Raw genomic sequence first — 27,126 nt, forward strand, 5'->3', positions numbered from 1 at the left:
GCCGGGGGCGGGGCGGCGAACTCGCGGGGACCGGGGCCCCAGTCGCTCAGCCGGAGCGGGGCGCACCCAGCCAGTGCGCTGTCAGGCCGCCTCCCCTCCAGCCGCGCGGCTTCCCGCCCTGCCCCATGCTGGCGCCCCCGGCCCCCGAAGCCTCGGCGCCCCGCTCGCAGGCCGAGGCCGACCTGGCCCTGCGGCCCCCCTTGGCGCTCGTGGCGGCCGGGCCGCCGCGCCTCGGCCCCCCGCCGCGCCGGGTGCGCCGCTTCTCCGGGAAGGCTGAGCCCCGGCCGCGCGCTTCCCGCCCCAGCCGCCGCAGCTCCGTCGACCTGGGGCTGCTGAGCGCGTGGTCGCAGCCCCCCGACCCCCAGGACGCCCCCGGCCCCGCCGCCGCCAGGAGCCCCCCGCCCGGCTCCGAAGACGCCCCCGAGGCCAAGTGGCCCGGGGCAGCCCCCGCGGCGAAGGCGGCTGCGGAGCCCTCGCGCGCCGAGCTCCCCGGCTCGCTTGGAGGCCCAGGCGCCCGCGACGCGCCGAGGGTCTCGGAAGCCGCGGCCCGGGAGCGGCAGCGGGAGCAGGAGGAGCAGGAGGACACCGAAACGCAGGCCGTCGCGACGTCCCCAGATGGCCGCTACCTCAAGTTTGACATCGAGATTGGACGCGGGTCGTTCAAGACGGTGTACCGAGGGCTGGACACCGACACCACGGTGGAGGTGGCCTGGTGTGAACTGCAGGTGCGGCTGCGCGCCCCCTAGACGGTGCCTCCCAGGGACGGGACCTGTAGGAGGTCTTGGGCTAGACGACCCAGGGGACTGCCGCGAGGGAAGGTTTCTTTCCAGCAAAAGCCCAGATTCCGCCCCCCCCCCATCCCCTTCTCTGATCATGCGTAGGTTTGACTGATCTGGACTGTAGGAGAAACTGAGGCAGGTGGCGTCTGGTGGCATCACTGTGGGGTTCAGCATTCTCCTTGATAGTCTCCAGACTCAACTCAGCTGGAAAATAGGATAGACACTTGGGTAGCGTTTGGTTTAGGTCGGAGGGGCCCCAGCCTCACCACTTTTCTTCCATGATTACCCACTATCACTTCTACTAACCTTTTCCTGAGCCCCCATCGGGAACCTTGCTTCTCGACGCCTACCTGGAATCTGCAAATTATGAGGCTGAAGTGAGGAAGGCCGAGGAGCTGGATCAGCCCATCTACTCTGAATCCAGGCAGATGTGGAAGATTGGGGCTCCCTGGTATCCCCTCTCCCCCCACACACACTTCTCTCTTCTGGAGCCAGCAGAATTCTGGACTTCTCCAAATCGGGGAGAGGGGTTGATGGACACCAGCCTCTCTGTTTTTACCTGGGTACTTCATTCAGACCCAAAGACAGCTGGTCCCAGTGTGCTTTAGGAGATGTAGAAGGACAGGACATAGGATCATTCCCCAAGACGGGGAACCCAGTTAAGTTGGGTCAACAGCTTCAGAGTCGGGGAACGGAGCATAGGGGAAGGGTCCCTGGCTGGAGCCCTGGCACTGGACTCATCCTTTGCGCTTGCCAGTGCCGCACCCCAGGCTCTAGGCCAGGCTAGGAGAAGCTGCCAAAGGGGTTAGGGGAGGGGTTGGGGGCAGCCTCCTGGCTCCTGGCCCTGGATCTTTTCTCTCTTTCAACTTCCCTCTGCAACCTTCCCACCGCCTGTCTAGATCTATCATTCCCCGTCTCTGGAGCCAACCCCCTTACCGGCCCCAATTTTCTGCCCATTGACTTCCCCGCTGCCTGCCTGCAGCCTGCCTGCTGCCAGCACCCGGGTACCCCCTCCCACCTCACGGCTGGCCCTGAGGCCACAAAGACGCTATTGAGCTCAGGGTTCCCAGACTTGGCTCCATAAAGGCGCTTGTGTCCTTTGGGGGTCTAAAGGGTTGGCCCTAGGCCCAGGATGGGTGAGGTCTTTGATTCAATCTGAGAAGTCAGAAGGAAATCAGGGTCTAGAGTCTAGACAGTTGGGCAGAGATTCCACCACCCTGCTCCAGCCCCATCCTCTGTCTGCTTCAGTCCCTGCCTCCTCTCAGCCCTGTCACTGGTATCCCCACTCTCTTCACAGGGGAAGGGGGGCTTTAGGCTAAGGTGACCCTTGTCCCCATCCCTCCAGACTCGGAAACTGTCCTCGAGCAGAGAGGCAAAGATTCTCGGAGGAGGGTGGACAGTGCTCAAAGGTCTGCAGCACACCCAACATCGTCCGCTTCTATGACTCGTGGAAGTCAGTGCTGAGGGGTCAGGTTTGCATCGTGCTGGTCACCGAACTCATGACCTCGGGCACTGCTCAAGACGTGAGCTCTGTGGCTGTCTGGGGGGATGGCTGGAGGGAGGGGTTGGAGATGGGAGCTCCCCGCTGCTGATGAAGCTGCTCTGGGGTTTCCCCAGCCTTGGGCTCCTCGCCCACCTCCTGGCTTTAAACCCTCACTCCAGCCCAGACTTGGGCTTCTCTCCAGTGACCTCTTCTCTCTCTACCCCTGCACCCCGCCCTCTGTCTGCCTCTCTCACTGGTCCTGAGACCCCTCTAAAGACTCGTTTTCTCCACCCCCAGCTTCCTTTCTTCTTCCTGCTGCCAATGACTGTGTAAAGCCCCCTTCACGCCTTCCCAGGCACTTGGAGTAAAGTCTACACTCGCTAATCCAGCCTTATCTTCAGCCTAAATTCCTGACTGACTGAGTTCCCAGCCCCTCCTCCAACCTGCCCCTGTGCCTTGCAGCATCGGGACTCTTGCAGCAAGCACCCGTCAGCCTGGAAAGTCTCCATCCCTTCCCACTTTGCACCCTTAAGTTCCTACTCAATCCTTCAAGACAGAACGCAACCCGGAGGTTATTTCCTTCGGGCCACCCTCACCCGACTCCCCATGCACTTACTCATCCACCCCAAGCTTCCTCAGGCACCCTGGCCACTGCCCCTATCAGCGAATTCAGCATCCGACCCATTTTTGTCTATCTACCACTCCCCTTCCTGGACTGGGGTGTTGTGTAAGACCCAGGGGTCCTGGCCCAGGGCTCTCCCCAACTTTCTGGCTCGGGTACCTCCCTGCAGAGTACCTGAGAAGGTTCCGAGAAATGAAACCCCGTGTCCCTTCAGGCGCTGGAGCCGTCAAATCCTACGGGGACTTCACTTCCTCCACTCCCCGGGTCCCCCCAATCCTGCAACCGGGACCTCAAGTGCGACAACGTCTTTATCACTGGCCCTCAGGCTCCGTCAAGATCGGGGACCTGGCCTGGCCACCCTCCAAGCGGGCCTCCTTTGCCAAGAGTGTCATCGGTGCGCTCCTTCAGGGGGGCCCCTGTTGCCATTTCAGTTCCCCTCCACGTTCCCAATTGTGGGGGTGCCTTCCCCCGCCCCCCAATAGATCCTTAGTGATCCACAGTTAGAAACACGGGGAATGGTTTGGCTGGGACACGAATGATTATGCCTCTTCGCAGTTCTCCCCAACGCCCCAACTGCTGGAATGGTTGGCCACTGGGGTGAGGATTTTGGGGGGTTGCCCTGGGTGTGATTCAGGACTGTGCTGGTCCCAGAAAGGGCTGAAGCCAGAAGGGAGGCGGTGTCGCCTAACGGGCCACTATGCACCCGACAGGGACCCCGGAGTTCATGGCCCAGAGATGTACGAGGAGAAGTACGATGAGGCGGTGGACGGTGTACGCGTTCGGCATGTGCATGCTGGGAGATGGCCACATCCGAGTACCCTTAACTCTGAGTGTCAGAACGCGGCGCAGATCTACCGCAAGGTCACTTCGGTGAGAGGGGATGAGGAGAGGGGAATTCCATAACCCCCCCCCCCGTTCCCTGCCGCTCCAGCTGCCGCAACCAGGCAACCAGCCATGGACAGTGTGCCCTTTGCCGCCAGGGACACGGGGCTGCTGGCCCCGGGGAGCCTAAGGCGCTTGTATGCATTCACGCCCCCTTTGAGAGCGGGCTCTGCAGGATAATGGAGTGTGCAGTGCCCCCTCGAGTTTACAAATGGTTTCACACCCCCTTTTCTCCTACAGATCAACCAGAGGCCCCCGCCCCCCCCAGGATGGGAGGCAAAGGTTGTCCTAGAGAAGGAGGGGAGAGGGAGTGGGCAGTTTAGGCCTTAGCCTGCTTACTCCTGGCTCTGGTGCTCAGGAATCACTCCTGGAGGGTTCTGGGGGGAACATGTCAGGTGCTAGGGATCGAACCTGGGTGGACCACGAGCAAAGGCAAGCAAGCGCCCACCTCGCTCTACTATCACTCAGGGACTCTTGGAGATTTGTATGAGGTCACTCTGCACACATGGAGTGCTGGGAAATCTTGCCCAGCAGTAGTTGCAAGATTTTTTATGTCTGTAGAGATGCCAGACTCTGGCTGGGAGCAGGGTAATGGGGGGGACAGGGGTTGGAGACCCCAGACAAGGACCCAGCCTCAATACCATCTTCTCCCCCAGGGCACAAAGCCCAACAGCTTCTACAAAGTGAAGATGCCTGAGGTGAAGGAGATCATCGAAGGCTGCATCCGCACGGATAAGAATGAGAGGTTGAGGTGCAGGGGATCGCACACGTTCAGGGAGGGAGGGGGACTTTTAGTTGCTGGGGTTGAGGCTCATGGCCTGGCGGTTTCCAGGTTCACCATCCAGGACCTGCTGGCACATGCCTTCATTCCGAGAGGAGCGTGGCGTTGCATGTGGAGCTGGCCGAGGAGGGACGACGGGCAGAAGCCTGGACTCAAGCTCTGGCTGCGCATGGAGGACGCACGACGCGGGGGGGCCCCACGGGACAACCAGGCCATCGAAATTCCTGTTCCAACTTGGACGGGATGCAGCGGAGGAGGTGGCTCAGGAGATGGTGAGTGGGAAGCCACGCTGGCATGTGGGGGTCAGCCAGAGGGTTCCCAAGGGATGGAGATGGGCTGGTGTGCTGGAGCCCTCATGGTTAGGGAATGAGTTGGCTCAGGTCAGGGCCCAGACATTGGTACATTTCGCCCCAGAGGATCCCACCTTGTCAAATTAACTTATTTTGAGAGGGGAGCCACACCTGATTATGCTCAGGGGTTACATCTGGGCTCTATGCTCAGAAATCGCTCCTGGCAGGCTCGAGGGACCATATGGGAAGAGCGGTGATCAAACCTAGGTCGGCTGCATCAAGACAAATACCCCTCAAATGAACTCTTTTTCTTTGAAGAACTCACACTTTCACCCTCCCACTTCCTGAACAAGCCCCTCAGGCCTCTTCCCCACTTCTGTACCTCCCATATATGCTGACCTGGTCCACCCCTTCTGTCCCATATCTCTCTCTCTTTTTGTGTGTGTGTGGTTTTTGGGTCACACCTGGCAGTGCTCAGGGGTTACTCCTGCTCCAGGCTCAGAAAATTGCTCCTGGCAGGCAATGGGGGACCATGTGGGACACCGGGATTCGAACCGATGGACCTCCTGCATGAAAGGCAAACGCCTTACCTCCATGCTCTCTCTCCAGCCCCCCATATCTCTTTATTCATTTCATGACTAGCTTTGCAGGGTATGTAACAGGTAAGAATGGGGGTAGAGGGGACCAGTTTGAGTTCAAATCCAGCTTAGAGCCTTAGAGAGATAGTATAGTAGGGTGCTTGCCTTGTATGTGTTGACCCAGGTTTGGTCCCTGGCATCCTCATATTGGTCATATCTCCTGAGCTCATCATGAGTGATCTCTGAGTACAGAAACAGGAGTTAAGCCCTGAGCACAATTTGGGTTGTGGTATCCCACAATAAACAAATTCAACTTACTTAAGTGTCTGGGGGACCAGGGATAAAGCCTGTGAACTTCCATTTCCACATCATTAATGGGGTAGAATCCTTCCAGGCAGGGTTAGCAGCAATGATCATAAATATATGAAAATCAATGTATTCTTTTCCCTTTTTGGGGGGGAAGGAGAGTAGTTTCTGTGAATTGTGGAATGTTAAGAAGAATGCCTGGCCTCTGCTCAGTACATCGTGTCCTGCTGTGGCAACTAAAAATGTCTCCTGATATTGCCAAAGGGTCATTCCGCCAGAATGACCAATTTGCTGTAGTCTGACCTGGTCATGAATGTGACTCATTTCTAATGTGGAGCTGATAGTATCTACTTAATGAGGATAATGCAAAGGGTGACTGACTAGTCAGGGACTCAGAGGGTAGTGACTAAATGTTGGTTCTCTTCCCCCCCATATCCTGGAGTCCCCTGGATGCTCATGGGTCTTTGAGGGGATTCCAAACTGTATTCCACTACCCTTGCATCTCCAGGTGGCCCTGGGCTTAGTCTGTGAAGCCGATTATCAACCAGTGGCCCGAGCAGTACGGGAACGGGTTGCTGCCATTCAGCGGAAGCGTGAGAAGCTACGAAAAGCGAGGGAGTTGGAGGTCCTCCCCCCAGCGCCAGGGCCCCCTCCGGCCACTGGACCCTTGACGCCTGGTCCTCGAAGTGTCTTTCCCCCCGAGTCTGAGGAGCCAGAGGCAGACCAGCATCAGCCCTTCCTTTTCCGCCATGCCAGCTACTCATCGACTGCCTGTGAGTTGGCCCTCCTGCCCTGGGACCCTCTGCCTGCCCCCAGCAGATCCATCAGCAGTACTGCCATGTACCCTTGGTCTGCATCTAGGCAGGTGTCCCCCAGCTCTAGCTCCTCCTCTACTACCCCTGCTTTGTATGGAGATGCTCAGGGGTTACTCCACTCAGGGATCATTCCTGGAAGGTTCATGGAGACTATATGGAATGTTGGGGATTGAACCCGGGTTGGACACATACAAGTGCCCTCCCCACTGTAGTATCATTCTGGCCCCCATTTCCCTTCTATTGATTCCTCCTTCCTTTCCCAGCGGATTGTGAGACTGATGGCTACCTCAGCTCCTCGGGCTTCCTGGAGGCCTCAGACCCTACTCTCTACCCCACGAGGGGAGTTCCATCCAGTCCTGCTGCATCCCATCTTCGGCTGCCCTCAGTGAGTGGGGTCATGGGAAGGGTCTCCTAGCCACCCCCATTTCCCTCCTTGTGAAATCCAACCCCCATGCCCGAGTCACTATGCATGGCCCCACCTTCCTCTTGAGTTCCTCAGCACCCCAATGGCATCTCCCTGGATCTTCGCCATTCCCCGTCTCTCACCTCATGAACCCCTGATCCTGTTTCAGGCTTTTGCCCTCTCCATTCCCCGGGCTGGGTCTGGCAGTGACTTTCCCCCTGTAGACAGGTAGGTTGAAATTGAGTTGGGGTGCTGGGGTTGAGACACCTGGAGCTCCAGGTTGCCAGGCTCCATGGACACCTCTCCCTCTTCCAGCTATGCCTCTGATGCAGCATCTGGCCTTAGTGACGTGGGCGAAGGGATGATGGGGCGCATGAAGAAACCGCTGGGGAGAAATCTCCGGCGCCGACCTCGTTCCCGACTGAGGGTCACTAGTGTAAGGAAGGGGTCTCCTATGAGATGGGGATCAGCCTCTGTAGCCAGGAGGGACCTTGGGTGTGCAGCCAGGAAGGGGAGGGCAACCTGAGCCATGGCACTAACCTGCTTCGTCATGCCAGGCTCTGGGGCAGTGTCAGCTGTCTTCCATTTGATTTGGGCCTCCCAATAGATCGGTGGGGTGGGGGACATGTGGTGAGCGTGGAGGGTTCTATCTCTTTCCTTCCTCTACCTGAATCTGTAGGTCTCAGATCAGAGTGACAGAGTGGTTGAGTGTCAGTTACAGACACACAACAACAAGATGGTGACCTTCCGATTTGACCTGGATGGGGACAGCCCAGAAGAGATTGCTGCTGCCATGGTGAGGGAGAGAGATCACACAGTCTGGGATAAAAGTATCTCTCTTGGGGCTGGAGCAATAGCATAGAAGGTAGGACATTTGCCTTGCAGGCAGCCAAACCTGGTTCAATCCCTGGCATTCCATATGATCCCTAAGCACTGTCAATAATGATCCCTGAACACAGAGCCAGGAGTAAACCCTGACCACTGCTGGGTATGGACCCTCTATCCCCCCCCCAAAAAAAAAAAGAACCTCTCTTGAGGTGCTGAACTCCCCAGCAAGGATATTTTTGAGGTGGTCACACCAGACAATGTTCAGGAATGATCCCTAATAATGCCAGAGATTCCAACTAGAGTCAACTGCATGCAAGGCAAGTGGCTTAATCCCTGTACTAGATAGTACCCCAGCAAGGATTTTTGGGCTTTGTTTTTGTTTCACACCTGGTTTACTTCTGGCTCTGCACTCAAGAATTACTCCTGGCAGTGTTCAGTGCTCAAGGTAGTATCATATGTGGCACAAGGAATTGAGTACAGGTCTGTAGCATACAAGGCAAGGCCTTAATCTCTGTACTATTCCTCTCCTTCCCCAGCAGGGATTTTGTTTTGTTTGTTTTAGGGCCACACCCAGTGGCACTCAAGGGTTATTCCTGGCTCTGAGCTCAGAAATCGCTCCTGACAGGCTTGGGAGATCATATGGGATGCCAGGGACCAAACCCAGGTCATTCACGTGCAAGGCAAACACTATCTGCTGTGCTATCACTCTGCCCCCCCTTCCAGCAAGGATTTGTTTTTGTCTTGGCTCTGCGCAGAAATCGGGCCTGGCAGGCATGGGGGACCATGTGGGATACTGGGATTCAAACCATCATCTGTCCCGGATCAGCTGTGTGCAAGGCAAATACCCTACCTACTGATGTGCTATCTCTCCGGCCCCTCCAGGAAGGATTTGTAAAGCACTAGCCCAGTAGTGAAATTCTTTCCCCTTCTTCAGGGTAAGATTGCTGTTTATCCAGTGAGGTCTGTTTTTTTGACCAAAGATAGACAGAGAGAGCATGTCTGTAGCACAAAGGTGTAGCACACAGGTGCTACAGTGAAGAGCAGGCCAGAGGGGACAGTGAGAGGAGAAGTAGGACTTAATCAAGTTCTGGACACATAAGGAAGAATAACAGAAAAGCGAGGACATGGCCAAGTTTAACAGACTCAGAACATAGGCAGACGTGTGGAAATAGGGAGTAAGACATTTGCCTTGAATGCTGCCAATTTGAGATTGATCCCTGGCACCCCATTTGGTCTCCTGAGCCTACCAGGAGTGATTCCTGAGCACAGAGCCAGGAATAAGTTTTGAATGCTGCCAGGTATAACCCCCAATCAAACACTGTCAAAAACAAAACAAAACAAAAAACATGGAAGTAAAACATTCCTCAGAGTTTGGGAGAACTTCATGAGCTCCCTGTCATTGGTGGTCAGGATTATGCATGAGAATTGCAGAAGAGAGATTGTGCATATAAAGTGGGCCCAGAGTGTAGAGGCTCGGAAGAATTACCCAGAGTAACATGATGAAAATTGGTTTTAGAGGAAAAAGAGATTTACTACATATGGGGGATTAGCTCTTGCTTTGAACAAGGTATGTTCGATTCCCAGTACTGTAAAGGGTCTCTTCAACAGTACTAGGAGTGACCCTTGAACTCAGCCAAGGATAATTCCTGAGCATAGCTGGAATGACCCTAACCTCCCCCAAAACAAATTAGGCTTTAATGGCATTACATGGCTTTAAGGCCATTTGAGATGGGGAGAGTGTCAAGGAGTGCAGTTGGCAAATAGGTATCAAAAAGCTAAATGGCTTATGGGGAGATGCAGAAAAAGGGTAATAACTCAATAATCTAGTAATTTGTTGACATAGAGCTTTGTACATATAGTAGATGTTGTACATGCTCAGTAAATATTGGTTGAGTTGATAAGACAGGGTGTTAGGGAGAAGGGACACTGAATATGACTCATGTCTTGGAAAATCTGATGATGAAAGGAGAGCAGAAGGGGGAAGTTGTGAAGGGGGAGTTGGGGGTCACACTGGTGGTGCTCAGGGGCTATACCTGGTTCTGTATCTATGGATCCTATGCCATGCTAGAGTTTAGAATCTGGATTAGTGGAATACAAGGCAGGTGCCATAGTCCACTGTACCACCTTCCTGGTTTTTTTGTTTTGTTTTGTTTTTTTGCAGTGGGGTGGGGGAGCCAAAGTGTTCAGGGCTTACTTCTGGCTTTGTGCTCAGGGATCACTCCTGACCTTGTTCAGGAAACCATATGCATGCGCAGAACCATAGTTGACCATTGGCAAGCAGTACTATCATTCTAGCCCTATAGTAGTCCAGTACTCTCTCCAGCTTTGAAATACTTTTCTTTCTTTCTTTCTTTCTTTCTTTCTTTCTTTCTTTCTTTCTTTCTTTCTTTCTTTCTTTCTTTCTTTCTTTCTTTCTTTCTTTCTTTCTTTCTTTCTCTCTCTCTCTTTCTTCTTCTTCTTCTTCTTCTTCTTCTTCTTCTTCTTCTTCTTCTTCTTCTTCTTCTTCTTCTTCTTCTTCTTCTTTCTTTCTTCTTTCTTCTTCTTTCTTCTTTCTTCTTTCTTCTTCTATGCTGAGGATCGAACCCAGGTCCATCCAAGGTTGGTCATGTGCAAGGCAAACACCCTACTGCTGTGCTATCACTCCGGCCCCAGAAATAGCATTTTTAACCCTGATCATAAATATATTCCTGATTTGTATCTCCACTACCTACTAGGGTTGGCTTGCAGTACATTGTTAGGTGTGTATGTGTCTCTTCCATTAGATTTGGGACTTCTCAGGACCAAGGAACTTGTTTTGTGCTCCCTGAAATCTTCACAATACTGAACATGGTATTTACCATTTAGGACCTTATTTTTCCTCTAATATTGTAGGTCTGGTCTGGGCCCGTGCTGTTGATTTTATAAGCCCTATGAGTGCAGGATTTGTGTCTAAAAGCAGGTGAGGCAACCATGGAAAGAAAGATGGCTTTTGAAAAATCAGGTACAAATCCTGTGATCTCTGGCAACTGTAAAACAAGGATGCTGGTGCCAGAGAGATAGTACTTGCTTTGCACTTGTGAGATATAGGGTTTGATCCCCCTATTTGTCCCGAGTGTAGTCTGTGGTGAACCCTGAGCACTTGCTGGTATGTCCCCCAAACTAAGAATATAAAATAAAGCAAAATAGGGATGCTAGTACAGACCCCTGAATGCTAGTGGTGTTAGATGTGACTTAAAAGTGCCTTAGAAAGATAGTGCCTTACCCAACCACAATCATGTTTGTAAACAAGGTGTTTAAATAAAATAAAATAAAATAAAATAAAGATGGTGCCTTAGAAAGCCTCTTCCAAATTGATTCCCCTCCCACCTCCCAGAGTCTCACATGCACCGATACTCACATACACACAGGCTAGAGGTTGACAGAAGCAGCGAGTGAAGCTTTGGCTTTCAAAGTTGACAGGGCATCGACAAGGCAGAGTGGGATAACCGAGCTCTCTTCCTTTTCCTGCTGACCCTCTGTAGGTGTATAATGAGTTCATCCTGCCCTCGGAGCGAGCTGGCTTCCTGAGCCGAATCCGGGAGATTATCCAGCGAGTGGAAACCCTGTTGAAGCGAGATAGTGCCCCTGGGGAGCCTGCTGAAGACCCTCTGAGCCCCCAGGTCAGCAGCCTCTGGGCCCCCACTGGGGAATGGACTTCCAGGCATCATTATTCTCCCACCTCCCAGTGCCAAGATCTAACATCTCTTCTTTGTGACACTAGAACAGTGTTCCTTACCCCGTGGAGAATTGAATGAAACCCTTGATCCAGGAAGAACATATTCCACCCATTCTTTCTTTTTCAGTTCACTATTTTGAAATGATTTCAGACTTAAAAGTTGCTGGAATTGTACCCCAAACTCTTAGTTTACCATTTGCCCAGAATTCATCAGTTTTTTTTTTTTTTCTGAACTTGAGAGTCTGTTGGCGACATCATGCCCCTGACCTTGAAGTATTTCAGCACACACACTTTTCAGCTCTTGGAGACTCCTGGTTTCCTAGAATGCTTGGTCCTACTGGTCAACCCCAGGCGGATGTCCCATAAGACCTACTGCCCCTCAATGTGACTAAAGGTTCCTCTCTCTGCCTCAGGAGGAGCCAGGACCCTTGTGTACCCTCCCAGGGCCCCTCCCAGACCCCTCCAGTGGTGAGTTTGGAGTCCCTGTCCTGGGGGCTACCTGGGAAGGGCCAAGGGAACCTCAGCACACCCTCCTCACCCTCCTCTGGCAGAGCTGGCGTCCCCGGAGCAGAGATGCTGGGCAGCCTTCTCCACCTCCCCATCTTCTCCAGGAACCCCTGTGTCTCCTGGAAACCCATTTTCCCCTGGCACCCCTGTTTACCCCTGCTCCATGTTTCCCATCAATTCTCTCCCATGTCAGCCCAGCCCTTCCTCCTCTTCCTCCCCAATTTCTTCTCAAGTCTCCACAAATCTCTCTCCATTTACCCCCAGCTCACCTGGGGCAGCCCCATTTTCAGTCCCAACCCCTCAGTCTCCCCAGAGCTCTCTCCTCCCCAGCTCCCCAACCCAGTTCTCTTCAGGCAGTGCCCAGGCCGCCCTGCCTCCCGCCTTTTCCCCGTGTACCCCTACATCTCCTCTCCCCTCTACCACAGCAGCCCCTCTGCTCTCTCTGGCCAGTGCCTTCTCTCTAGCGGTGATGACAGTGGCGCAGTCCCTACTGTCCCCCTCACCTGGACCCCTCTCCCAGTCCCCTCCAGCCCCTCTGGAGCCCCTCCCTAGCCTACCCCCACCCCATGCTCCTTGCAGCCCAGAGAGGTCTTCACCCCTGACAACAGAGCTGGACAAGGAGGTGAGTAGGACAGTAAGAAGGACAATCAGGGGGCTCCCTTCTGGATCATTCCTATTCTCACAGACACGCCTTCTAGGCCTCTCCAGACCCTGCTTGGCCACTTATGGATGAAGCTAAACTGGAGCCCATCTCTGAAGGTGAGATCTACTTGCTGCCTGCCCCCTGCCCTGTTCCCCTCTCCTTGCCCATAGGCCTTTCCCTACTCTCCTTGCCCACTGTCCTAGGTTTCTCTCCCTCCTCCATAACTCCCTCATCTCCCCACAGAAGGGAAGCCCCAGCTTGTGGGGCGATTCCAAGTGACTTCATCCAAGGAGCCATCAGAGGTGCCTCCTCTGTCCTCGACACCAACGCTCTCGGGTTCCCTAAAGTCTCCAACCCCTCCATTGTCCTCGGAAAGCTCTGATACGGAGGACAGCGCTGACGGCGGACCTGAGGCCCAAGAAGCTCTGGCTGAGAGTGACCGTGCCACTGAAGGGCTGGGGGGCTGGCGCTGAGGAGGAAGGGGATGAGGAGGAGCCCCACACAGAGGGCAGCGCAGCCCTGAATCATGCCAGCCCCGTGTGGCTGAATTACTCCTACAGCAACCTGTGTCTGAGCAGTGAGGACTCAGAGAGTAGCGGGGAGGACGAGGAGTTCTGGGCCGAGCTACAGAACCTCCGGCAAAAGTGAGCGTGGGGAGGATGGAGAATAAAGGGGGATCAGGAAAGCCAAGTGCCCCTCCACTCATGCTCCCACTGCCTCCGCAGGCACCTGTCAGAGGTGGAGGCATTGCAGAGCCTCCAGAAGAAGGAAATTGAGGACCTGTATAGCCGGCTGGGGAAGCAGCCCCCACCCGGCATTGTGGCCCCCGCCGCTATGCTGTCCAACCGCCAGCGCCGTATCTCGCTGTCCAAGGGCAGCTTCCCCACCTCCCGGCGCAACAGCCTGCAACGCACAGAGCCCCCTGTCCCAGGCCCTGGTGAGACTGCCATAGCTCTATCCCTGCTCGGCCGGCTGCTTACAGGCACCGAGTTAGCCCCTGGCTTTTGGGGGACTTGTTCCCCTCACAATGCTCTTCCTCCCCAGGTATCATGCGAAGGAACTCCTTGAGCGGGCAGCAGCAGCGGCTCCCAGGAGCAGCGGGCAAGCAAAGGGGGTGACATTCGCCGGGGATGTTGGCAGGATGGTGAGGGCGGGATCAAGGGAGGGAGAGTCTGGGTGCCTCCTCCTGCTGCCCAGAAGGTCTCTTCAGTGCTTTTCCTTTTCTCTCCAGTGAATCCAGTACAGAAGTCATGTGTCTCCCCCACACCAAGGGCCAACATGGAGCTTGTGCTGACCGAGCCAGCTGTGCCCAGAGGCCCCAGCACTGAGAGAGTAATAGGCGGACTAGAGGAAGAGAGGGCTGAGCCGTGCCAGCCAGCGAGAGCCAAACCCCAGGAAACTATCTGCAGAGAGCAGCCGATGTCAGATCTGCTGCCCCACCACCTTCAGTCTGGCCCTCCCTGCCAAGGGTCAACCACTAAGCAATCCCCAACCGAGCCCAGATGCTTTCTAGAGGGCACATTCCCAGCTGGGCAGGTGGCCATTCTCACACCAGGAATAGCAACAGCCAATAAAAATGCTGGAAACCAAGACTCTTGTGAATCTCTCAGCTGTGTCCAAAGAACTGGAAAGGAAGGCATGGAGGTGGGGAGGGAGAGCAGGGCAGGAATTAAGAGGGTCATTTCTCTCTTAGAAGCAGACGTGTTTTCCTGACTGCATTTCATTAAGAATCAACAACAAGGGCCCGGAGAGATAGCACAGCGGCGTTTGCCTTGCAAACAGCCGATCCTGGACCAAAGTTGGTTGGTTCGAATCCCGGTGTCCCATATGGTCCCCCGTGCCTGCCAGGAGCTATTTCTGAGCAGACAGCCAGGAGTAACCCCTGAGCACCGCCGGGTGTGGCCCAAAAACCAAAAAAAAAAAAAGAATCAACAACAAGGTCACCAGTACCTGATCAAGCTAAGATCCTATCCAGCTTCCACCTTTAGCCCATATAGGCAGGCCTCACTGGCAATTAAGGAGGCTGCTCGTATTAAAAAGAAAAAAAAAAAAGGCTGCTAGTTTCTCAGCCACTAATGGAAAAGACAGTCAAGATAGATCAAGTTTGGAGGAGGTTGAGGAGAGCTAGTACAGCCATGCAAGGGGTTGACCTTGGAGGCTACTGGCCTGGTTCAATCCTCCACATCTTATACAGTCCCCTGAGCTGCACCAGGAGTGATCCCTGAGTAACATTGGGTGTGGCCTAAGTCCCCTCAAAAAAGATGGGGCCCAGAGAGATAGCACAACGGTGTTTGCCTTGCAAGCAGCCGATCCAGGACCAAAGGTAGTTGGTTCGAATCCCGGTGTCCCATATGGTCCCCCGTGCCTGCCAGGAGCTATTTCTGAGCAAACAGCCAGGAGTAACCCCTGAGCACCGCTGGGTGTGGCTCAAAAACTAAAAAAAAAAAAGAAGATGGAGTAAAGATGTGGTATTCTGCTTTTTTTTTTTTTTGCAGGGTTGGGGTGGTTGTACCAGGGATGGAACTCCAGATTACTGCCATACAAAACACATGCTCTACCACTGAGCTGTAGCCCCAGCCAAAGATATGGAGTTCCTGAGGATAGAGGACGTAAGAGTGACCTTCACTTTCCTGGTAACAGTCTCTAACAGCTCAGTGACCCACCATAATCCCTCCTTTAAATCAGGTGGAAAGATCGAATGGAAAATGTCATTCTAGTTAAATATTTCCAGCTCCCTGGGGCAACACCACTGCCACAGTAGAGGTGGTACTTCCCAGCATGGAGACCTACCCCCTTTCAGCCCCAACACTCATCTGGCCCCAAGAGACATGACACTATTTATTTTCTCAACCAGATCCCAGCTTTTCCACCTGAGGCTCCACCTCTGTATTACACAGTGACTACCCCCACCCCCCAGATGTCCAGCTCTTGGGAGGTGAAGTCAGAACGCTGTGTGAAAAGTCAAGGTTGTCACCTAAAACCAGCTCAGTCCCCATACAGGGTGAAATGGGCAATGCCCCCTTAAAGAGGGCCTCTGCATCAGCAATCCTCCAGTTTCTTGAGTTAAGTCACGATTCATGGGTAGTGAAGCCGGACTTCTGATTCCACTGGATCCTGGGGAAGGGGAATCCAGCAGGAGACAGACGGGCAGAAGTGTCCCACTGGATCAGGGTCCTGACGCCCTTGCCAAAGCTCGGGCTCGAGCAGCTTTGGCCTCATCCTCCAGCTCATCCAGGAAGCGCTCCTGGGATACTGAATAGAAGGTGTAACCATCTGGGAAGTGGATTCAGGAAAACAGCTGATATGCATAGCCCCTTTTCCTAAACTAGCCACCACCCTTATTACTCTCTCTTTTTAAATCACTGCTTGTTTTCTGCTTTCTGCCCTGACCTCTATTTTATTATTACCGATCATCCATATACCCATGGGCGCCAGACCTGGTATGGAGCTCAGGGATCACCACGGGAGGGGGGGGTCGGGGGACCAGATGCGTCGTTTGCAAGGAACCAGGCTCGGCAGCTGAAACTGCTCTACTGCAGCTGAGCCACATTCCGCCTCTAACAGGGCACCTTGAAAGACCTTTAAGGTGCACTAACCACTCAACACCGGAAGTGGCCAAGACTGGCAGTTCGTGGGGCGGGAGAGATAGCATGGAGGTAGGGCATTTGCCTTGCATGCAGAAAGACGGTGGTTCGAATCCCAGCATCCCATGTGGTCCCCCGAGCCTGCCAGGAGCGATTTCTGGGCGTAGAGCCAGGAGTGACCCCCCCCCCCCAAATAAGACTGGCAGTTCGGGTTCATCCCACCACCTTTCACCCCCTAGCACGCCCCACTTCCCTCCCAGGTGCATTCGCCCTCAGCCTAACATCGGGTGGATACAAATGGCTAACACCAGGGCGCCTATGCCAAGGCCGGTCACGATGTTCCTGGCCCTCCGCTGTGGTAGCTGCTTCTGCCACTGAGCGAGCTGCGCCTGTTGCATGAAATGCAGCTGCTGGGGCGTCAACTTGTCCCGATTCGGGTCGATGCGCTGAGCGACAGGGCCCTTTTCACTCTTGACGTCCACAGGCCCGTCAGCTCTCGACGCCGCCATGTTGCCGCTCCGCCTTCCCGTAAAGGACGCGTGGGGCGCAGGGGTTGCTGGGACTGGCGACCGCAAGGGACGCTGGGAGTTGTAGTCTTCCATTTCGTGTTTTAACGGAGCCGCTAAGCCTAGGGAAAGCTGGGGGAGGCGGAAAGCGGAGGAGGTGCTTTCTGATTGGCTGAAAGAAGAGGTGTAAAGCGGAGATGCTTTCTGATTGGCTGAAAGGGTGCTTTTTGATTGGCCGAGGGATATGCGACCGTTGAGTAACCTTGCTCGAGGTTGAGCGGGAATTAAGTTTCTCCCCACTCGAGGCCACAGCAAGGCCCGAAAATTCCAGAAGTGGGGGTCAAAAAATTCCAGAGAGAAACTAGAAGGGTCGGTGTAACTGAATCCAGTGAGCCTCGGAGCACCCCTGGCCCCCCAAGACTCCTGAAAATGGACGCCTCGAGGCCCAGAGTGGCCACCCCCAGGGACTTTCAGTTCGGGGCAGTGGCCACCGAGACCATCGAAGACGTCCTTCTCCATCTTGCCCAGCAGAATGACCAGGCCGTGCAGGAGGCTGCAGGCCGCCAGGGCAGCTTCAGGGAACCCCGAATTGTTGGTGTGAAAGCAGGGGGTTGGCGAGGCGGGTTTCTGATAAGCCCCTGGGTTGAGGGGGATCCATCACGAAGGGCCTAGAGTCCACCTAGAGCCCATCCACCATATGCCAGGCAACAGAGAACCAACTGGGGTGAATCAGCTGCCAGCATCCTTATTCCTTGATACCCTTAGGAAATGCCATCGTCACCCCACCACCACTACACCATCTTGGCAGACAGAGGGAGAAATTTATGTGCAGGGAACAGAGTAGGGGGGCACATGCCAGCCTTTTATGGTGGAAGTGGGGGAGCCTCCAGGTATCAGTACCTTTAAAGCGAACCCCAGAGGAAGCATAGCATTGTTGGGTGGTAGCTGCAGGATGAAGGGGGAGGATGCAGGAAGATGAGATGTGGGGGTCCCAGGGTGAGGGGCTGTGCAAGGGAGCATTCAGGTGGGCTGAGGAGGGTCCCCGTTAAGGAGGAGGAAATTATTTGCGGATATTTCTTGCAGGTTTCTGTCATAGCAAGGAGTTAACACTTGGCTGAGTTAAAAAAAAAAAAAGGCAGGGACAGTTTTTACAGATAGGAATTATGGAAGCAATCTTTTTCTCAGGAAAATTTAGTTTGGCTGTGATGAAAAGGATGAACTGGAGATGGATGGGAGAGAGAAGGACAAGTGGGCTGTGTGTTAGCAGTTCAGCTGATAGGGCAGAGACCAAAATGGTTGAGGATGATTTGAGGCAGAGGCCGGAGCGGTGGCGCAGGCGGTAAGGCGTTTGCCTTGCATGCACTAGCCTAGGACAGACCGTGGTTCAATCCCCTGGCGTCCCATATGGTCCCCCAAGCCAGAAGCGATTTCTGAGCGCATAGCCATGAGTAATCCCTGGACGTCACTGGGTGTGCCCCCTATAAAAAGAATAATTTGGAAAAAAAATGATTTGAGACAAAATCTTAGTTTGGGGGTGGCACACCTAACGGTGCTCAGGGGTAACTCTTGACTCTGCACTTAAGAATTACTCCTGGGGGGCCGGAGAGATAGCATGGAGGTAAGGCGTTTACCTTTCATGCAGAAGGTCATCGGTTCGAATCCCGGCGTCCCGTATGGTCCCGTGCCTGCCAGGAGCGATTTCTGAGCACGGAGCCAGGGAAAACCCCTGAGCACTGCCAGGTGTGACCAAAAACCACACACACACACACACACACACACACACACACACACACACACACACACAATTACTCCTGGGGGCGGGGCAGTGGCGCTAGAGGTAAGGTGCCTGCCTTGCCTGCGCTAGCCTTGGACGGACCGCGGTTCGATCCCCCGGTGTCCCATATGGTCCCCCAAGCCAGGAGGGACCCCTGAGCGTCACCGGGTGTAGCCCAAAAACCAAAAAAAAAAAAAAAAAAAAAAATAATTAATCCTGGGGCCCGGAGAGATAGCACAGCGGTGTTTGCCTTGCAAGCAGCCGATCCAGGACCAAAGGTGGTTGGTTCGAATCCCAGTGTCCCATATGGTCCCCTGAGCCTGCCAGGAGCTATTTCTGAGCAGACAGCCAGGAGTAACCCCTGAGCACCGCCGGGTGTGACCCAAAAAACCAAAAAAAAAAAAAAAAAAAAAAAAAAGAATTACTCCTGGGCCAGCATGATATGACACAGTTGTAGGGCGTTTGCCTTGCATGCTGCTGACCCGGGATTGACCCAAGTTTGATCCATGACGTCCCATATGGTCCCCCAAGCCTGCCAGGAGCGATTTCTGAGCACAGAGCCAGGAGTAACTCCTGAGTGCTGCTGGGTGTGGCTCAAAATCCAAAAATAAATAAATATAAATGAGGCTGGGGAGATAGAAATAAAAATAAGGAAAGTTTCCAGACGATCAGGGTCAGCAGTTTCAGATGCTTTGGGCACACCAACAGTGGAAATAATTGCAAAGAGACCATGATATTTAAGGATTTGGACATACCTGTTCACCTTTGAGGTAGTCATTTTAGCAAGATGGCCAAAGTAGAAACAAAACTGTACAACACTGGGGAGTAAATGAAGTGGAAGCAACAGGCTTTTGAATTCAATAGAGACTGAAACTAGAGAGAGCGAGTTCTAGCTTAATAGGACAGAGAAGAGTTGTTTGTTAATAATATATCTGAAAATGTTTATAAGTGTAGCAGATGGACCAGCAGAGAGGGGTGCAACTCTCACCCATTCCATTGAGCCCACATTCACTTTTCTTTTTTTTTTTTTTTTTTTTTTTTGGCCACACCCGTTTGACGCTCAGGGGTTACTCCTGGCTATGAGCTCAGAAATCGCCCCTGGCTTGGGGAGACCATATGGGACGCCGGGGATCGAACCTGGTCCGTCCTACGCTAGCGCTTGTAAGGCAGACACCTTACCTCTAGCGCCACCTTCCCGGCCCCACATTCACTTTTCTTAACTAAAATAGGCTAGATAGTACAGGAGTTAAGGAGCTTGTCTTGCACATAGCCAACAATGGTTCAAACCTCAAAACTCTATATGTATAGTCTACCCATTGCTTTCGCCTCTCCAAAAAAGGAAAACAGGAACAAGTACCCAGGGAATAAATGAGCTTGCTTATAATAACACAATTATATGTTCTACAGTATTTCTGCTTAGTAGCTTAAAATAATTCTCTTCTGCATTGGACATGCTACCAAAGTTTCAGTTTTGATATCAAGTCAATAGTTAAACTGTCTTGTATTAGCTTGACTTTTATCATTTTCCCTAGGAAAGTCAATTTTTCTCTGATGAATGGTAAATTTTTAACTCTTTGCCCATAAGTGCTAAACGTTTTTAGTTCTTCAGGAATTTTTTGTTGTTGAGAACTAACATTCATCCTTGTTTCCAGCCTTTAATGATATTGTAAACAAAATAGAATTCTATATGAGACAGTTATTTCAAAGAGAAATAGAGATGGTTTAAAAATCTTGCCAAGGTTTTTTTGTTTTTGTTTTTGTTTTTTTTTTTGCCAAGGTATCTGGTCCTTCCCACTTTCCATTGATTCCCCTTCCCCATAAAACCTAAATATGTCTCCTGTTTTAGGGGAGGTTTCTTCAAAACAAGATACTCCACCGTAACAAACTTGTTCTGGGGAGAGGCTCAGCCACCCCAGATTTACCCAACAAACTGGTGGTGGGAAAATGGTGTTCAGCTGTTAAGGTGAATTGTGTTTGTAAAGCAATGGGAGTTCTCCAGAGGGTGGTTACTAAACAAACAGTATTATAAAGAATACTGAAGCACCAGGAGGGACCTTTCTGTTCCTGTCAACATTCCACTGAAAACAGAATATAGGGGTTATGGTTTTTATCTATCCAAGAATCTGCCTTGAAGCTGGGGGTCTCAGCATGGTGTAGAGGTCATTTAGATCAGCTGGTATGTTTATGTGTAACTGGCCAAGCCTTTTATCAGCTGACACCCACAGGAAGGCTCCAGGGGCACTAAGGGGGGCTTGGTTAGCCCTTGTCTTTGGCATTCAGTCAGCCTCCTTTTCATGCTTCTGATCTGCCTATTGGCAGCAGAAAGAACCGAACTCAGCTTCGGTTGTTTCAGTCTCATCTTTCTCACCTCCTGACCCTCTTCCTTTAGCCTCGTCATTCCTTTTACTCAGTGCCAAGAGTTCTCAGAGTGGTTCTGACTGCACCTTGTGAATTGGGCTCTTCTTTCCTGTTTTGGCAGAGTTTGTTTTTCTCCTGTCTGAACAATGGTGTCTGGAGAAATCTGTGTGCTACCAGGCTGTAGAAATCCTAGAAAGGTAAAGCCCTGAGCATTAAGGACGTTATGAGTTGGAACCTCTCAAAGTACTCAAATCCTAAAAGCTAGCCCCATACCATGAGTACTTGATTTTGCACTATCTTTTTCTTGCACATGTAACTTTCTTTTTTTTTTTTTTTGTGGATTTTGGGTCACACCCGGCAGTGCTCAGGGGTTACTCCTGGCTCCATGCTCAGAAATTGCTCCTGGCAGGCACGGGGGACCATATGGGACGCCGGGATTCGAACCGATGACCTCTTGCATGAAAGGCAAACGCCTTACCTCCATGCTATCTCTCCAGCCCCACATGTAACTTTCTTAACCATTCATATTGGAAAGGATAATAGCAGTTTGAAGCACAAATCTCTTTAGTTTTAAAGAGTGTTGACTGTTTACTCTAACTTTCCCTTTATAGGTTTATGGTTAAGCAAGCAGAGAATATTTGCAGACAAGCCAGGATCCAGTTGAGAAATAAAACAGAGACTCAGAATTGGAGGACTCTGAAAGAGCAGCTTTTCAACAAGTTTATCCTGCGCCTCGTGTCATGTGTTCAGCTTGCAAGCAAACTTTCCTTTCATTACAAAGTAAGGATCTGGGGTGGTTCATGGGCAACTGAATGTTAGAAAGAAACCAGCTCATCTGAAGGTGACTGTGAGAAACCTACTGCTAGGTTAGGTAATACTCCTCAAGTGGAAATTCCAGGAGGTTATACTACTTCCCAAACATACCGCCTCCACACACAGACACACACAGTCACACACAGGCAGCTATTTAATAGTCTTAATTTCTGTTCGCAAACTATAATTGCTGGACAAATGCCATCATTCATACAGGTCACCTTTTCTTCCCTTGGACTCAAAGGCTGTTTACATAAGATGCCTTAACTGCCCGCATATCAGTAGTAGAGGTAGACTAACATTTGTAAAGGATGAAATGTTTCCTCATCAATAATGCATATAGAGTAAAATATCAATTCAACAAATTGTTTTTGGGCTCTACCCAGCAGTGCTCAAGGCTTACTTTTGGCTCTGCACTCAGGGATCACTCCTCGTGGGTTCAGTGGACCACATGGAGTGCTAGGGATCAAACCTGGATCACCTGCACGCAAGAAAGTACCTTACCTGCTATACTCTCTCCAGCATACCACCCTCCAAATTTTCACTGTCTGTGATCAGATGCTACACTAGATGTCATGACTACAGCAGTAAACATCTAAAATTTTCAAGTAATTTATTATCTAATGAGATGGCAGGCAAATAACATGACAAAAGTACCTTTGGTAGTATAAACACAGAGGGCTCTAAATGTACCTTGGTGGGGCCGTCGAGGTGGTGCTAGAGGTAAGGTGTCTGCCTTGCAAGCGCTAGCCAAGGAAAGGACCACAATTCAATCCCCCGGCATCCCATATGGTCCCCCCAAGCCAGGGGCAATTTCTGAGCGCGTAGCCGGGAGTAACCCCTGAGCATCAAATGGGTGTGGCCCGAAAACCTAAATAAATAAATAAATGAATAAAATGTACCTTGGAAAATGACATAAATATATTTAAAGAAAATTACTTTAGAAAGTTACACCTGGCGGGCCGGGCGGTGGCGCTGGAGGTAAGGTGCCTGCCTTGCCTGCGCTAACCTAGGACGGACCGCGGTTCGATCCCCCGGCGTCCCATATGGTCCCCCAAGAAGCCAGGAGCAACTTCTGAGCGTATAGCCAGGAGTAACCCCTGAGCCTCACAGGGTATGGCCCAAAAAACCAAAAAAAAAAAAAAAAAAAAAAAAAAAAGAAAGTTACACCTGGCAATCCTCAGGGGTTATGCCTGGATCTGCACTTGGGGATCGTTTTTGGTGGTGCTTAAAGATCATCTGGGGTTGCCAAGGATTTAACCTGAGTTAGGCACATGCAAGGCAAGCATACTACCTGCTGTACTATCTCTCCAGCCCCTGGATAAAATTACTTCTTGAAAGGTAGAGGGCTCAAGGAGAGGGAGAGAATTTAAGAAAAACAGCAAGGTGGTGCTAGAGGTAAGGTGTTTGCCTTGCAAGCGCTAGCCAAGGAAGGAGACCGAGGTTCGATCCCCTGGCGTCCCATATGGTTCCCCCCAAGCCAGAGGCAATTTCTGAGCGCTTAGCCAAGAGTAACCCCTGAGCATCAAATGGGTGTGGCCCAAAAAAACCAAAAAAAAAAAAAAAAAAGTGAGAAGGGGGAAGGGACAGATCTCCAGGAAATAGCATATAAAGATACTTGGGAGTATGTGATGATTTGAGGACTGCAAATATTCATGTGTCAGAGTGTAAGGAGGAGTTTACAAGAGAGATGAAATGAAGGTATGGGGGGCCGGGCAGTGGCGCTGGAGGTAAGGTGCCTGCCTTGCCTGCGCTAGCCTAGGACGGACCGCGGTTCGATCCCCCGGTGTCCCATATGGTCCCCCAAGCCAGGAGCAACTTCTGAGCGCATAGCCAGGAGTAACCCCTGAGCGTCACAGGGTGTGGCCCAAAAACCGAAAAAAAAAAAAAAAAAAAGAAATGAAGGTATGGACTGTGTATAATTTGCCAAGATGCTTGACCTTTATTGTGGCACCATTCTCTCCTCTCGGTTTTTCTTTGCTCAGATAATTAGCAACATTACAGTCCTGAATTTCCTCCGGGCTCTTGGGTATCTACATACTAAAGAAGAACTTCTGGAATCAGAGCTTGATGTTTTAAAGTCCCTAAACTTCCAAATCAATCTACCAACTCCTCTGGCATATGTGGAATTGCTCCTGGAGATTCTAGGTATTGTATAAACTATCAGGGAATGTGGGTTTGAGTCTTCCATCGAAGGCATCTATAAATGCCTAGGGAGTTGGGGGGTAATGGCAGAATCCATTAATAAGGAATAGAAGGAAGCCCAGGATGAGTGAGGAAAATATTCCCTCTAGTATTAGATAAGGACTCAGGTCTCAGCATCTGGCTTCTATTTGAAATTACTAAGCACTATATTATTTCAGGGAAAAGTTTAATTAAAAAAACTGGGGGCCACACCCAGAGGTGCTCAGGGCTTACTCCTGGCTGTGCTCAAGCATCACTCGGACCATATGAGGTACTGAGGATTGAACCAGGCAAATGCCTGGTGTACTATCTTTCCACCCCTCCCATCAAAGTTGATTTTATAGAGTGGGAATTTTATTTTATGGGAATAAACAGAGATACTCATTCTGTGAATGAGGTTGTGTGTATGTAAATATTTTGGGGGATTACTATGTTGCTCACCCTAATCTGATTAGGTGATTGTGCCCTACCCTAGGGTGTGACCTGGCATTCTGCCCCCACCCTAGGGTAGGACCTGATTCTGCTTCCACCATTGGTTGGTATCTGATCCCACCATTGGGTGAGACCTGACTCTGGACTATAAGAGCAAGGGTCTGTGGAAGGCGAGGGCTTTTTGCTGGCTGGAACTGAATCTGAGTCTTTGGACTTCAGTTTTGTCCATCCGAATAAAGCAAATATTTCCACGAGCCTGATTGTCTGCGAGCTGTTTACCCGCCGTTTCACCTCAGAACCGTGGGCTAGACAGGGTGGCAGACGCGTGCTCCGAGCTGGAAGAAAAGGGCCTCATTCTCCATCCCTCCATCAGTCAACCTCTTCAGGGGCTAACCTGCTACAAGGTTGCTCTCTCCCTTTGTCCTTTAACACTGACCTCTAGTTTATTAGAGCAGAGCAACCAGGAAGCACATTAGCTGTTCTACAGCTTTAGATCACATGGCAACTGTAATTCTGTAATTGATCAGAGAAGACCCACACAATGCTCTTTAGCATGTTCTTACTCTGTCTAGGATACAATGGCTGTTTGGTTCCAGTAGCGCAGCTGCATGCAACCTGCCTGACCCTACTTGACATAGTCTACCTTCTGCATGAACCCATATATGAGAGCCTGCTAAGGGCTTCAATTGAAAACTCCACACCTAGTCAACTACAAGGGTAAGAAAAATTCAGTGTACATTCTTTTCAGAAATGGCAAACATGGGGCCAGAAAGATAGCATGGAGGTAAGGCATTCGAATCCCGGCGTCCCATATGGTCGCCTGAGCCTGTCAGGAGCAATTTCTGAGCGTAGACCAGGAGTAACCACTGAGCACTGCCAGGTGTAACCCAAACCTCCCTCCCCCCAAAAAAATAAATAGCAAACATATAAGATTGTGGGGAATGGGACTAACTTAGCATGACACCCAGAACACAAATATCTGCACAATTCTAGTTACCTGGTTAAATCCCAATGAGTTGCTTGGATACAGATGACTGGGTTCAATCAGAAAATCCTTAAGGCTTTTTGTTGGGGTTGGTGGAGGCATACTAAGCGATGTTCAGGCCTAACAACTAGCTCTGTGTTCAGGGATCACTTCTGGTGGGCTCAGGACCATATGGCAGGCTGGGATCAAATCTGGGTTGGCTGTGTGCAAAGCAAATGCCCTACTCTATACTATTGCTGTCTCTCCCTCTCCCCATGCTTTCTTTTTTTTTTTTTTTTTTTTTTTTTGCCACATTCAGTGACGCCCAGAGGTTACTCCTGGTTAGGCACTCAAAAATCGCTCCTGGCTTGGGAGACCATATGGAAATCGCAATCTGTCCTAGGTCAGCATGTACAAGGCAAATGCCCTACCACTTACGCCACCGTTCCTACCCCCATGTTTTTATTTTTTAATTGAAATTACTTCAAGCAATTGATATACTTTCTTTCCTAGCTCATCCACTATTGTTGCTAATAACTAAAATTGCTGAGTTGCTTTTAAAGCCAGTCACAGGGTTCTAACTTGGACAAAAGTGTCTGATTACTGTAAAGTCAGATAGTATAAAGCCTCAGTTACATCTGTTAGGAAGACAGATGCAATAACAAAAGGTCTAAAACCAGACATGAGGCTCAGGTTTTAATCCCTTTGAGTTGGGGGAAAACAGTTGGATTATTTTTTATGTCTAATAAAATCCAAGATAACCAACATAAACAACTCATAGTTGAAGTTCTATGACCCTACGATTTGGAAGATTCAGTTTCATTCTAACTCCAAAATTAATATGGTTTTAATTATTTAGGGAAAAGTTTATTTCAGTGAAGAAAGACTTCATGCTGCTGGCAGTAGCAATCATTGCAGCAAGTGCTTTCATCCAAAACCATGAATGTTGGAGACAGGTATGCACCACTGAGCAGGACGAGCCTGGGCAGAATTGATTTAATAGAAAGCATTTGCCCATCAGTTAAAGGAAACCGGAAGAAAATCTATGAAAGATAAGTGCAAAATCCACAATTATAATGAACACTTGAAAGAGTAAAGAAAAATTAGTACAGCAGTCATTCCTCTTACAAAGATGGAAATGTAAGTCCAAGTTCAGTTTGTTCATTCCCCTTTATGATTGTTAAAAGTAAAAAAAAAAAATCTATCTACCAAATAGAATGTCTAGACCCAAATGCCACATTTCCTATTTCAGACTGTAACTCTAGCAGAACAAGCTGTCCAACAGAAATTTTCCATGCTAACACTATCAAAGGTAGCCTAATGTGACTTGATCATTAGCAAACACTGAGATCTAGATTTAATCTTGTCTAAGTTCAGGAAAATGAAAAAACGTGTAGTATTTGTCTTAAGAGAACAGCTCAAGCAATGTGTCTGTTTGTGCAAAAACATGTTGAGATATTTAATAATAAGAAATCTGTCTGTTTCTAAAGGTTGTGGACCATTTGCAGAGCATCACTGGCATTGCCTTGGAGAGCATTGTGGAGTTCTCTTATGCAATCCTGACTCACAGCGTGGGAGCAAGCACCCCGGGGGGACGGCAGCCTATTCCTCCCCACCTGGTGGCCAGAGCTCTGAGGGCGGCTGCTTCCTCCAACTCATGAGGCAGGCTGAATCTGCCAGATATAAACAGTCTCTCCGTCACTGCAATCATCCCTCCCTTTGTTTACTTTCATACTCAGTACAAAAGTTCCAAATTTTGAACTGTATTTTGTGTTCCAAGTTCATGCTTATTTTTCTGCATCAGAGTCAACAAGCATATCCTTTTAGTCTTATCAAAGTATCAAAAGTTGGAAGGAGAAAGAATATTAGTATTTTTGTTTTGTTGCCATGCTTGACTGCT

General features: G+C 50.9%; 3 protein-coding genes across 3 annotated transcripts; 2 read left to right on the forward strand and 1 right to left on the reverse strand.

The window, feature by feature from the left end:
* Nucleotides 1–125: 125 nt before the first annotated feature.
* WNK4 (WNK lysine deficient protein kinase 4) lies at nucleotides 126–15,636 on the forward strand. The gene is given in 34 exon segments (XM_049768042.1): nucleotides 126–725; nucleotides 2,125–2,139; nucleotides 2,141–2,302; nucleotides 3,056–3,091; nucleotides 3,094–3,156; nucleotides 3,159–3,204; nucleotides 3,207–3,278; nucleotides 3,595–3,609; nucleotides 3,612–3,652; nucleotides 3,654–3,680; nucleotides 3,682–3,705; nucleotides 3,707–3,754; nucleotides 4,423–4,511; nucleotides 4,599–4,632; nucleotides 4,634–4,654; nucleotides 4,656–4,676; nucleotides 4,678–4,767; nucleotides 4,769–4,819; nucleotides 6,230–6,494; nucleotides 6,800–6,921; nucleotides 7,109–7,167; nucleotides 7,255–7,375; nucleotides 7,619–7,735; nucleotides 11,268–11,405; nucleotides 11,875–11,929; nucleotides 12,013–12,590; nucleotides 12,667–12,727; nucleotides 12,855–13,069; nucleotides 13,071–13,255; nucleotides 13,337–13,548; nucleotides 13,656–13,681; nucleotides 13,683–13,718; nucleotides 13,720–13,755; nucleotides 15,529–15,636. Coding segments are annotated over 34 exon segments (3,789 nt in total).
* On the reverse strand, nucleotides 15,436–16,729 carry LOC126020024 (cytochrome c oxidase assembly factor 3 homolog, mitochondrial). The gene is made up of 2 exons (XM_049781473.1): nucleotides 16,491–16,729; nucleotides 15,436–15,884 (listed from the first exon to the last, which is right to left on the reverse strand). The coding sequence occupies exons 1-2, from the start codon at nucleotides 16,702–16,704 to the stop codon at nucleotides 15,778–15,780; spliced, it is 321 nt and encodes a 106-aa protein (XP_049637430.1). The 5' UTR covers nucleotides 16,705–16,729; the 3' UTR covers nucleotides 15,436–15,777.
* Nucleotides 16,703–26,887, forward strand: CNTD1 (cyclin N-terminal domain containing 1). Its single transcript, XM_049768052.1, has 8 exons — nucleotides 16,703–16,785; nucleotides 17,121–17,296; nucleotides 20,955–21,030; nucleotides 21,445–21,613; nucleotides 23,632–23,794; nucleotides 24,835–24,979; nucleotides 26,086–26,182; nucleotides 26,717–26,887. Exons 1-8 carry the CDS (start codon nucleotides 16,703–16,705, stop codon nucleotides 26,885–26,887), a joined length of 1,080 nt encoding a protein of 359 aa, XP_049624009.1.
* Nucleotides 26,888–27,126: the final 239 nt, after the last annotated feature.

Source organism: Suncus etruscus, chromosome 1 (genome assembly GCF_024139225.1).
Source record: "Suncus etruscus isolate mSunEtr1 chromosome 1, mSunEtr1.pri.cur, whole genome shotgun sequence".
In the NCBI taxonomy this organism is placed as follows: Eukaryota; Metazoa; Chordata; class Mammalia; order Eulipotyphla; family Soricidae; genus Suncus; species Suncus etruscus.